This window comes from Loxodonta africana, chromosome 4 (assembly GCF_030014295.1).
Source record: "Loxodonta africana isolate mLoxAfr1 chromosome 4, mLoxAfr1.hap2, whole genome shotgun sequence".
NCBI classification, from domain to species: Eukaryota; Metazoa; Chordata; class Mammalia; order Proboscidea; family Elephantidae; genus Loxodonta; species Loxodonta africana.
In genome coordinates, this window is record NC_087345.1 from 26,798,723 (window position 1) to 26,810,875 (window position 12,153).

At 44.4% G+C, this 12,153-nt stretch overlaps 1 protein-coding gene across 1 annotated transcript in view; it reads right to left on the minus strand.

The window, feature by feature from the left end:
- STAB2 (stabilin 2) overlaps window positions 1-12,153 on the minus strand; it is a 216,585-nt gene that overhangs the window by 20,263 nt on the left and 184,169 nt on the right. Inside the window, exons 57-60 of the mRNA XM_064285120.1 lie at window positions 8,753-8,857; window positions 6,859-6,966; window positions 4,405-4,598; window positions 1,262-1,403 (exon numbers count right to left, since the gene is read on the minus strand). Coding sequence (XP_064141190.1) covers window positions 1,262-1,403; window positions 4,405-4,598; window positions 6,859-6,966; window positions 8,753-8,857 — 549 coding nt within the window. The remainder of the gene's footprint in view (window positions 1-1,261; window positions 1,404-4,404; window positions 4,599-6,858; window positions 6,967-8,752; window positions 8,858-12,153) is intronic.

The following is a 12,153-nucleotide window of genomic DNA, read 5'->3' on the forward strand; positions in this document are numbered from 1 at the left end:
TTTCTTATTAATTTAAGAAAGTCCCTCAACTACATTGGGAATCTTCTTGTGATAAGAGACACAAAGTCTTATGTATCTGATGTGTTTTCCCCTCATCCCCAAAGGGATTTGAGGCATCTCATGACTTGGTACATAACAGGTGTTAAGTCAGTAGTTGTTGAGATGGATAAAAACTGGACAGCAAAATTACTGTGTCTGTAGAACAAACCCAACCCCAACAAGAGATAACCAATAAATACTGATCACTTTCTGAACCACTCAAGTCCCTCCTTGTTCTGGTTCAAAACTATGTTTGTGGGTCCTTTCTGATTTTTTTCTTTCAGGTTTCAAGATACCCTATTACCTGTACCCCTGCACTTACTATGGAGCCCAGGTGGTGCAGTGGTTAAGTGCTTGTCTGCTAACCCAAAGGTTGGTGGTTTGAACCCACCAGCTATTCTGCAGGAGAAAGACGTGGCAGTCTGCTTGTGTAAAGATTACATCCTCAGAAACCCTATGGGGCAGTTTTACTCTGTCCTATAGGGTCCCTGGAGCCCTGATGGCACAGTGGTTAAGAGCTCTGCTGCTGACTAAAAAGTCAGCAGTTTGAATGCCCCAGCCACTCCTTGGAAACCCTGTGGGGCAGTTCTACTTTGTCCTGTAGGGTAGCCATGAGCCAGAATCAACTCGACGGCAACGGGTTTGGTTTTTTGGTTTTATAGGGTCTCTATTTTTTTTAGACTTGGAATCGACTCGATGGCAATGAGTTTTCTGCACTTACTACTTGGGTTTTATTTTTTTGACCTAATTTTGTGTTACGATTCTTAGTTTTATTGTACCTACTGGCTTATTATAAACCACTCAAATCATTTTTGGAAGTAATTGGGTCATATGCCAACCAATGCGCTAGTGCTAATACAACTACTAAGAAATTGCTTCTGCCAAGGGGCAGACACTTCCCTTTGTTATTTAATACCCTAAACTCTGTTTCTTAGATTTAATTCGTCAGTGGTTACAAGAGTTACTAAGCAAGTTGGAAAAACCAAGCATCAGAAAGATTCAGGATAGAAAAACTTTGAGCTCTCTCCTGGTCATAAGGCTCAATCAAGGTCCAATTCTGAGTTTACCCTGCCCTTCCTGCTAGCAGAGGCCCACTGCCTCCACTGGGGCCCGGGCAGTGCATGGGCTGTTTGGTTCCTGCTTTTTCCTTTCTCTTGCACAGGTCCCTTCCCCAGGCCTGAAGACCACAGTGTCGGCGCCCGTCACACCTAGCCACACTGACCCTGGAAGTGGAGGTCGGCACAGTCGGCATCTGGGTGGCACTGCCCATTGTCTTGTAAGCAGCGGTCAACGGGCAGCTGCTCTGGCTCACAGTTCAGCCCATCTCCCACGTAGTGACTTTTACATTCACATTTGCGCCTTCCCTGTGGGGAAGAGAGTGAGAAAGGATGAAAGAAGCCATTTCTCTAGGACCCCAGGACTCCCAAGTGCTCTGGGGACCAACACCCAGCAGAGCAGGACCAAGAATGCATGCCTCTCCTTCCAGAGGAACTGCTCCATCCTGCTTTTTTTCTTTTTAAATTGAAATTTAGATGAAGGTTTACAGAACCAACTAGTTTCTCATCAAACAGTTAGTATACACATTGTTGTATGACATTGGTTAACAACCCCACAACATGTCAACATTCTCCCTTCTCAACCCTGGGTTCCCTGTTACCAGCTTTCCTGTTCCTGCCTGCCTTCCAGTCCCTGCCCCAGGGCTGATGTGCCCCCTTAGTCTTGTTTTGTTCCATGGGTCTGTTTAATCATTGGCTGAAGCGTGCACCTCAGGAGTGGCCTCATTACTGAGCTGAAAGGGTGTCTGGGGGCCATACTCTCAGGGTTTCTTCAGTCTCTGTCAGGCCAGGAAGTCTGGTCTTTCTTTTTGAGTTAGAATTTTGTCCTACATTCTTCTCCAGCTCTGTCTAAGACCCTCTATTGTGATCCCTGTCAGAGCAGTCAGTGGTGGTAGTCGGGCACCATCTAGTTTTACTGGACTCAGTCTGGTGGAGGCCATGGTAGATGTGGTCCATTAGTCCTTTGGACTAATCTTTCCCTTATATCTTTAGTTTCTTTATTCTTCCTTGCTCCTGAGGGGGTGGGACCAGTGGAGTATCCTAGATGGCTGTTCACAGGCTTTTAAGACCCCAGACGCTACTCACCAAAGTAGAATGTAGAACATTTTCTTCATAAATTCTGTTATGCCAATTGAACTAGATGTTCCTTGAGACCACGGTCCCCACAGCCCTCAGCCCAGCAATTCGGTCCCTCAGGGAGTTTGGATGTGTCTGTGGAGCTACCATGGCCTTGCCTTGTACAGGTTGTACTGGTTTCCCCAGTATTGTGTACTGTCTTACCCTTCACCAAAGTTATCACTTATCTATTTCTGTCCTGCTTTTGTACGGGCTCGTGATGAAATGTTGTCATCCTTTACATCTCAGCTCAAATATCCCCTCCTCAGAGGGCCTTCCTTGCCACCCAAAATGAAGTGGCCCTCCCAGTTCCTCCTATCACATTGTCCTGATTTACGTATGTCATGGCTGTCCACACTGTGGAAGTATCTTCCTGTGCATTTATTTCTGTATTGAGCATTACCCTCCTCCCTCTACTTGTACACCTGTTAAACCTGTTGCCATCGAGACGATTCCGACTCATAGCAACCCTATAGGACACAGTAGAGCTGCCCCATGGGGTTCGCAAGGTTCTAATCTTTACAGAAGCAGACTGCCACATTTTTCTCCCGCAGAGTGGCTGGTGGGTTTGAATTGTGGACCTTTTAGTTAGCAGCAGAGTCTGTTAGCCACTGTGCCACCAGGGCTCCTTCTACTTGTACACAGGCTCCAGAAAATCAGGGACCGTGTCTGTCTTTTTAATTGCTGTACCTCTGACACCTACAACAGCACACAGTGTGTATTTAAAAACCATTTGTTGAATCAATACCCTTGCTGTTGGGTTCATTCTGACTCACAGCGACCCTACAGGACAGAGCAGAACTGCCCTGTAGGGTTTCCAAGGAGCAGCTGGTGGATTTGAACTGTCGACCATTTGGTTAGCAGCCAGGCTCTTAACCACTGTGCCACCAGGGCTCTAATTTTCTTCTTACAACAACCCTTTGAGATCTGCATTATTATATGCCCACTTTTGTGGTTAAGAGCTCGGCTGTTAACCAAAAGGTTAGCAGTTTGAATCCACCAGCTGCTCCTTGGAAACCCTATGGGACAGTTCTACTCCGTCATATAGGGTCACTATGAGTCGAAATCGATTTGACAGCAACAGGTTTGGTTGTTTTAGTTTTACAGATGAGGAAGCTTAGGCTCAGAGAGATTAAGTAGCCAGCCCAGGACCACAGAGCTTTGAAGCTCAGGAGCTAAGACTCAAAGTCTGTCTGACTTCAAGTCCACCTTTGCAATGCATGATGGATATTATCTTCCACAGTCTTCACTCCTCCACCAGATAAACAGAACATGGATTCCATTCTAAAAATATTGAGTGATTGCCAAACTGGTACTTTTCGTGCCATTTCTCATCAACTTTTTAATAAACATTTTATTTTGGAATAATTTTAAATGTACAGAAAAGTTGCAAAGATGGCACAAAGAATTCACCCAGCTTGTTCTAATGTTAACATCTTACATGACCATGGTACATTTGTCAAAACTAAGAAATTAACATTGGTCCATTACTATTGGCTAAACAATGGATTTTATTTGGACTTCACCAATTTTTCCACTAATGTCCTTTTTCTGTCCAGGATACCACTTGCATTTAGCCCTCCAACTTTTTTTTTTTAATTAATTAATCATTTTTATTGTGCTTTAAGTGAAAGTTTACAATTCAAGTCAGTTTCTCATACAAAAACTTATATACACATTGTTATGTGACCCTAGTTTCTCTCCCTACAATGTGACAGCACACTCCTCCTCTCCACCCTGTATTTCCCGTGTCCATTCAACCAGCTCTTCTGCCTTCTCAACTCACCTCTGGACAGGAGCTACCCATTATCTACTTGAGCCAAAAAGCACACTCCTCACAAGTATCATTTTATGTCTTATAGACCAGTCTAATCTTTGTCTGAAGAGTTGGCTTCAGGAATAGTTTTAGTTCTGGGCTAACACACAGTCCACGGACCATGTCTTCTGGGGTCCCTCTAGGCTCATTCAGACCATCAAGTCTGGTCTTTTTACTAGAATTTGAGTTCTGCACCCCAGGGCGGTCACTGGTGGTAGCTGGGCATAGGCCTCCAACTTTTAACAAGAAATAGATTGAGATCTAAGGAAAGTTTAGGGAGAGGCTGAATGGTAAGCAGGACCCAAGACAAGTAGAGAAGCAAGGCTGAATGAAGCCCAAGAAAATGTTCCCAAATTGCCCTGGGAAAGAGGGACTCACCGGGCCAGTCATCTTGCAGGTGGCATGCTCGTGACACCCACCATCGAGGCCATCTGCACAGGGGTCTATTGCTGTGCAGCTGTAGCCGTCCCCCTTGTAGCCCTTGGGGCAGCTGCAGGAGACCTTGGTGCCCTTCTGGGAGCACTTGGCGACCTTCTCACAGCCCCCGTTGTTCTGTTTGCAGAAATCCACAACTGCAAGAGCAGAGGCAAGAGGGCTCCACTTACTTCCATCTGTGTAACTGGAGCTTCAGATAGAGGTATGGGTCGCTCTAGCACCTGTGGTGCTGCGGGAGTCAGGGGGCCCCAGTGGACCTCCTCTTCCTACACCCTGCTGTCTCTGTGCTAGCATTTACAAACACTAATATTCTTGTGGCACCCTCATAGACTAGACCTGATAACTTCTGTCCACCCCTGCCCTTCTTTGCCATAGACCTACTGGGCTCTACTTTGGAAGTAGTTTTCAGAATGAATTTGGGTTCTTTTTTTTTAATGTTAGGACATTGTGTGTGTTTATATGTGTGTGTTAGTGCAACATTAATTGAGCACCTTGTGACAGAGACATGGTTACCCCCTTTTTACAGATGAACAAACTGAAGCTCAGAAAGATTAACTGACTTGACAAAGGTAAAGCAGGTAGTATGTGGTGGGGCTGGGATTAGTTAGGTTAGTTAGGCTCCAAAGTCTATGCCTTTCCCATTGTGTTGTGTTATCTCTATGACCTTTATTTTTATAATCTCCTAAATTTCAACCCAATAACGGATTAGTCCTATCCCCAGGAATAGCTAGAAAGCTACTTGACTGCCTTTCTGCCTAAGTCACAGCAGCCATTTGAGACTGAGAGAATGAACACGAGGACAGAAGGCCTCTCTCTAAGGGTGGCAGAGTAGAAAGAGAGAAACTGGGTCTTTGCTGGCATTGCTTCTGCACTGCCTTGTAGCAGGTTACAAACAGCTGGTATAGCAAGACCTCGTTTATAAAAGAAGTATACATCTCTATATGAGTATGTAATGGTTGTTATATGTCAACTTGGCTATGATTCTCAGTGATGTGGCATGTGCTCTTCCACAATGTAATTCTCTTCCACTTTGTAATGTGATGTAAGCAGCCAATCAGTCAAACGGGAATTTCCTTGGCGGGTATGGGCTGACTCCAGTATGTAAATGGATGTTCTGGCAAAGCTCACTGTCTTTCTCAACCCTGCACTCTTTTCATCACCTGACCTTCAGTTCTTGGGATGGAAGCCTACAGAAATCTCTGGCCTGCTGCCTGCCCTGCAGATTTTTGGGGTCGCCAATCACCGTGATCCCTGCAACCCCATGAGGCAGCAGAGGCCTCTAGCCTGTCAAAGTGATCTGCAGATTTTGGGTTTGTTAGCCACCACAACCATGTGAGCAAGCAGAGGTCTTCAGCCTGCCGCCTGACCCATGGATTTGGGACTTGCCACCTCCCACAGTTGTGTGAACAATTTTCTCAGTTGCATGAGTCACTTCCTTGAAGTAAACTTCTATCTCCATATATTTAAATAGACTTCACTGGCTTTGCTCCTCTAGAGAACCCAGACTAAGACAAAGTATTCATGAAAAAAGATAGGAAGGACATGTAGCCAAGGCTGCTAGTTTTCTCCCAATACCTGTTCTTGTCCTCTTTCTATTGAACAGATTTTTAGCTGTGTTCATGGCTGTCCAGCTAAAAACTATATTTCCCAGGCTTTTTTGCAGCTGGCTGTGACAAGTGATGAGATACTGGCCAATGGGATGGGAGCTGAAGTGTTTTTTGAAACTTCTAGGTCATGTCTTTAAAGGGAAAGAGATTTATCCCTCTGTCTCCTCCTCCATCCTACTGGCTGGGAAGTACTTATGGTAGTACTAGCACCATCTTGGACCAAGGAAGTAAGTGGATGGCAGAGCAACAAGATGGCAGGAGTCTCGATCCCTGGAAACCTTTCAAAGAGACTCTCCATGTTAGTTCTGAATGCCTCCTTCTAAACCATCATATGAGACAGAAATAAACATCTACTTTGTTTATGCCACTCTTCATTTGAGCCTCCATACAGTTGAGCCTATATCCAAACTACTACAGATAGACATTGCAAACTACTACAGATCAACAGTGGTTCTCAAGTGGTGAGAGTAGATTTCCTGTTTTTTTTCTTTTTATACTTTAGTGCATTTTCTGAATTTTTTGAAGGAAGACTGAATACTTATAGAGTTGGGGGAAAAAACTATAAAATGAAGGGCATCATAGTTTACAAAGTAATCTTAAAACCATGACCCAGGAGGTGAGGAAGTCAGGCATCAGTAAACCCATTTTTAGACAAAGAACCTGAGTCTCAGAGAGGGTAGTCACCTGGGCAGGAAGCAGAAGAGCTAGGATGGGACCCAGAGACCCTGACCAAGTCCCTCTCCTCTCCAGCACCATGCTGCTATTTCATGCACACACAAAGGGCACCCACCTGTGCATGTTATTCCGTCGCCTTCGTAATTCAGGTTACACTCACATGTGTTGTTCTCCTTACAGGTGGCATGAGTAGAACAAGCAGGCGTGCACTCTGGGGGCAAGACTGCAAAGAAAGTGACCCTCATTCATCTTGCACTTGTGGTATGAAGAGTTGAGATCCACTTAAGGATTTTTCCCAGGTTTCTCTCTCTCACTGGCCTGCCACTATGTTTCAAAAGTTACCCCCTTGCAGCTGGAGGATGGGAGGTTTGCCAAGGTCCCTCTCAACCTGAAGATACTGAGATTCTAGAATTACTCCTTTATATTAAGCCATTGGAAACCCTGGTGGCGTAGTGGTTAAGTGCTATGGCTGCTAACCAAAGGATCGGCAGTTCCAATCTGCCAGGAGCTCCTTGGAAACTCTATGGGGCAGTTCTACTCTGTCCTATAGGGTCACTATGAGTTAGAATTGACTCAACGGCACTGGGTTCGGTTTTGGTTTTGGTATTAAGCCATTATCTCTACAACATTATCCAGGTAAAAACGGAAATATATTACCTTTAGGGGAGACCAACTCAAACTTCACATGCTAAGACTCACTTAAAAAAAAACCAAACCTGTTGGCATTGAGTCTATTCCGACTCATAGCAACCCTACAGGACAGAGTAGAATTGCCCCATAGGGTTTCTGAGGAGGTGCTGGTGGATTCACTAAGCAGGGAATAATTTGCTGATTAGTTCTTAGGCCCTAAGGGCATGGGGTTCCAGGTGGAGATGGTTAAATTGGAGGGGAAATTCCATGGCCTTCTGAGGGTACCACCAAGCTTGGGCTAAGTGTTAACTTGAGTATTAGCAGGAGGCTATGAGGTATTTAAGGAAGGGGATAGGAGGAGTTGAGAGTAGGAGGAATTGATGCCAACCATGTTGCTGAAATTCTTGAAACTTCAGGTTGCAATAAAGCTGGTAGGAAGAGCCTAATCATGCCTTTGTGAATGAAATGGCAATACTTCACTGTTGAGTAATTGAGCTCTCACATCTTAGACATTCCACAGAACACAGGGCTTTGGTATGAGGGCGACCTCAGAAGACTGTCTGCTTAATAATGATGAAGAGTCCCTGAGTGGTGCAAACAGTCAACATGCTCAGCTGCTAACCAAAAGGTTGAAGGTTTGAATCCATCCAAAGGCTCTTCACAAGAAAGTCCTGGTGATCTGCTTCCAAAAAACCAGCCATTGAAAACCCTGTGGAGCACAGTTTTACTCTGACACACATGGGGTCGCCATGAGTCAGAATTGACTCGACGGCAACTGGTGATTGTTGTAATGATAGACATTATGATGATGACGTGACAATGATCATGGCAGTGACTGTTTTGTCAGGGCTTCTCCACATTTACTAGGCTCTTCTAAAACATGATCTCTGACCCTTCTATCAATCCTGCCTCCTGCGAGCTGCGTAATTTTCTTTTTACAGATGAGCAAGTCAAGGCTCAGAGAGGATGGGTTACCTAAGGCCATTCATCTAGTAAGTAGCAGAATCAGGGGTCAGATGCTGGTCTTTGGGACTCCAAAGACTGTATGTTTCCTATTAGACCACTGAGCCTCAAGTCAGTAAACATCTGGGCCCACGGCCACAGTACAGAAGCATCACCCTGCCTATCCTGGGATTCTTTGCCTAAGGAGGTCTTTCCATAATTGCATAGGCCGACATGCTGGTTTTATGGGTTTGAGTTAAATCTTTTCACCTAGTTTTCCTGAAAATCATCAAACTCAGGGCCAGGTAGCCCAATCATCTTTTCCCCATGGAAATGGGAACACCTGCTTTGTTGTTCTTTTCAGGGGTTACTCAGGGCCAGAGCCTCAGTTGGATGTTCTTGGTGTGGTCTGGCAGCTGACCATGCCCATGACAGACCTGTCTGAGTGTCACAGAAGCGGCCCGTCCACCCCGTTTCACAGAGGCACTGCCCAGAGCCCAGGATCCCGTCATCGCACTGTCCATGGTCCGAGCAGCCACAGGCTGGAAAGCAAAATGTGAGCAGTGGTCAGAGATCAGAGATTGAAATCAAGTCAGCCAGCTACCGTTCACCTGCTCGCTGTGCATTTTTAGGGTGGGAGGCACCATGCTTATGCCATAGTCATTCACTCGTTCATTTATTCAAACATTAAAAAAAAAAAAAACAAAAACTAAACACACAACTGTATTCAGTGCCTATCATGGGTCATACATTAGTAGGCAATGAGGTTACAGAGGAAAACATAATAAGTTCCCTGGTCTTATGGACCTTATAGTCTAGGAGGGAACCAGCTGTGGATCACGTAATTATAAATGCTGTGAATGCGGGAGAAGGTGTTATGGGAGAGAGGGGACATTGGTAGAATTCTCGATTTCCATGTGGGACAGCCAGGTTTGATTCCCAGCCAACGCACCTCATGGGTAGCCAACACTCATCTGTTGGTGGAAGCTTTTGTGTTGATATGCTGAACAGGCCTCAGTGGAGCTTCCAGACTTAAAACGGGCTAGGAAGAGAGGCCTATTGATCTACTTCTGAGAATCAGCCAATGAAAACCATGGTCCTCTGGATCACAACAGTCCTACCCACAAGTAATCATAGGGATGATGTAGGAATGGACAGCATTTTGTTCCCCAATTTAACAGTAAAATCTTCAAAATTTATGTGCCAACTCCACCACTTCTCACTACCTCCAGCACTACTACAGCTCCATTAGCTCTCACCTAGATTGCTACATAGCTCCCCCAAAGGTCGTCCTGCCCTCCGATGTGTATTCTCCAAGGAGCAGCTGGAGTGATCCTTTTCAGTCTGCTCATAACAATCCTCAGTTCACCACTCTCCTCTGGCCGCCCATCACACTTAGAATAGACTCTGAAGACTTTTCTCTGGCCAAGACGCTCCTATAGGATCTGGCCCCTGGCAACCTTCAAATTTCATTCCTTCCTCTCTTCCTCTTTCTTGCCCACTCCGCTCAGCACCTTGGCCTCATTGCTGTTCCTCACACACCAAGCCCACACCTGCCTCAGGGCCTTTGCACTTGTTCCTGTCTCTGCTGGGAAAGTCATTCCACTAGTCCTTGCTGTCCAGTACAGTAGCCATTAACCAATGTGACTTTTTTTTTTTTTAATTGAACTTTAGATGAAGGTTTATAGAACAAACTAGTTTCTCATTGAATAGTTAGTACACACACTGTTGTATGACATTGGTTAACAACCCCATGACTTGTCAACACTCTCCCATCTCACCCTGGGCTCCCTATTACCAGCTTTCCTGTTCCTCCCTACTTTCCAGTCCCTGCCCCAGGGCCGATGCACCCCTTTAGTCTTGTTTTTTTCCATGGGCCTGTTCAATCTTTGGCTGAAGCATGAACCCTGGGAGTGGTCTCATTACTGAGCTGAAAAGGTGTCTGGGGGCCATACTCTCGGGGTTTCTCCAGTCTCTGTCAGGCCAGCAAGTCTGGTCTTTCTTTTTGAGTTAGAATTTTGTTCTACATTCTTCTCCAGCTCTGTCCAGGACCCTCTATTGTGATCCCCGTCAGAGCAGTCAGTGGTGGTAGCCGGGCGCCATCTAGTTTTACTGGACTCAGTCTGGTGGAGGCCGTGGTAGATGTGGTCCATTAGTCCTTTGGGCTAATCTTTCCCTTGTGTCTTCAGTTTTCTTCATTCTTCCTTGATCCTAAAGGGGTGAGACCAGTGGAGTGTCCTAGATGGCTGCTTGCAGGCTTTTAAGACCCCGAATGCTGCAATGAACATGGGTGTACATATACTTATTTGTGTGATGACTCTTATTTCTCTAGGATATATTCCTAGGAGTGGGGTTGCTGGATCATATGGTATTTCTATTTCTAGCTTTCTAAGGAAGCATCGTATCATTTTCCAAAATGGTTGTATCATTTTGCATTCCCACCAGCAGTGCATAAGAGTTCCGATCTCTCCGCAGCCTCTCCAACAATTGTTATTTTCTGTTTTATCGATTCGTGCCAGTAATGCCAGGATGAGATGGTATCTCAATGTGGTTTTGATTTGCATTTCTCTGATGGCTAGAGATTGTGAGCATTTCCTTATGTGTCTGTTGGCCGCTTGAATGTCTTCTTTGGTGGTCGGTTCATATCCTTTGCCCATTTTTTAATTGGATTATTTGTCTTTTTGTTGTAGAGGTTTCGGATTTTCTTTTAGATTTTAGACATTAGAACTTTGTCTAATTTGTAATAGCCAAAATTTCTTTCCTAGTCTGTAGGTTCTCTTTTTACTCTTTTTGGTGAAGTCTTTTAATGAGCGTAAGTGTTTAGTTTTTAGAAGAGCCCAGTTATCTAGCTTATCCTCTGGAGCTTGTGTGTTGTTGGTTGTGATTTGCATCCTGTTAATGCCTTGTTTTAGGACCTCTAGTGTTGATCCTATTTCTTCCTCTATGAACTTCGTGGTTTTTGAGTTAGGTTTTGTATATGGTGTGAGGTATGGGTCCTGTTTCATTTTTTTGCAGATGGACATCCAGTTTTGTCAGCACCGTTTGTTAAAAACACTGTCTTTTCCTCATTTGATGGACTTGGGGGCCTTGTCGAAGATCAGGTGACCATAGGTGGATGGATTTACATCTGGGTTCTCAATTTTGTTCCATTGGTCACTGTATCTGTCATTGTACCAGTGTCAGGCTGTTTTGACTACTGTAGCTATATAGTAGGTTCTGAGGTCAGGTAGTGCAAGTCCTCCTACTTTATTCTTCTTCTCCAGTAGTGCTTTACTTATCTGGGGCCTCTTCCCTTTCCATATAAAGTTAATGATAAGTTTTCCATCTCTTTAAAAAATGTTGTTGGTATTTGGATTGGGATTGCATTGCATTTGTAAATTGCTTTGGATAAAATTGTAATTTTCACAATGTTGAGTCTACCTATCCATGAGCATGGTATGTTTTTCCATTTATGTAGATCTCTTTGGGTTTCTTGCAGTAGTGTATAGTTTTCTTTGTATAGGTATTTTACATCCTTGGTTAGATTTATTCCCAAGTATTTTATTTTTTTAGGGGTTATTATAAATGGTATTGTTTTCCTGATTTCCTTTTCATTGTTCTCTTTATTGATGTATAGGAATTCAACTGATTTTTGTATATTGATCTTATATCCTGCTACTCTGCTGAATCTATTAGTTCCAATAGTTTTCTGGTGGAATCTTTTGGATTTTCTTAGTATCATGTCATCCACAAATAGGGAGTTTAACTTCTTCATTACCAATTTGGATGCCCTTTATTTTTGTTTCTTGCCTTATTGCTTTAGCTAAGACTTCCAACACAATGTTAAATAGGAGTGGTG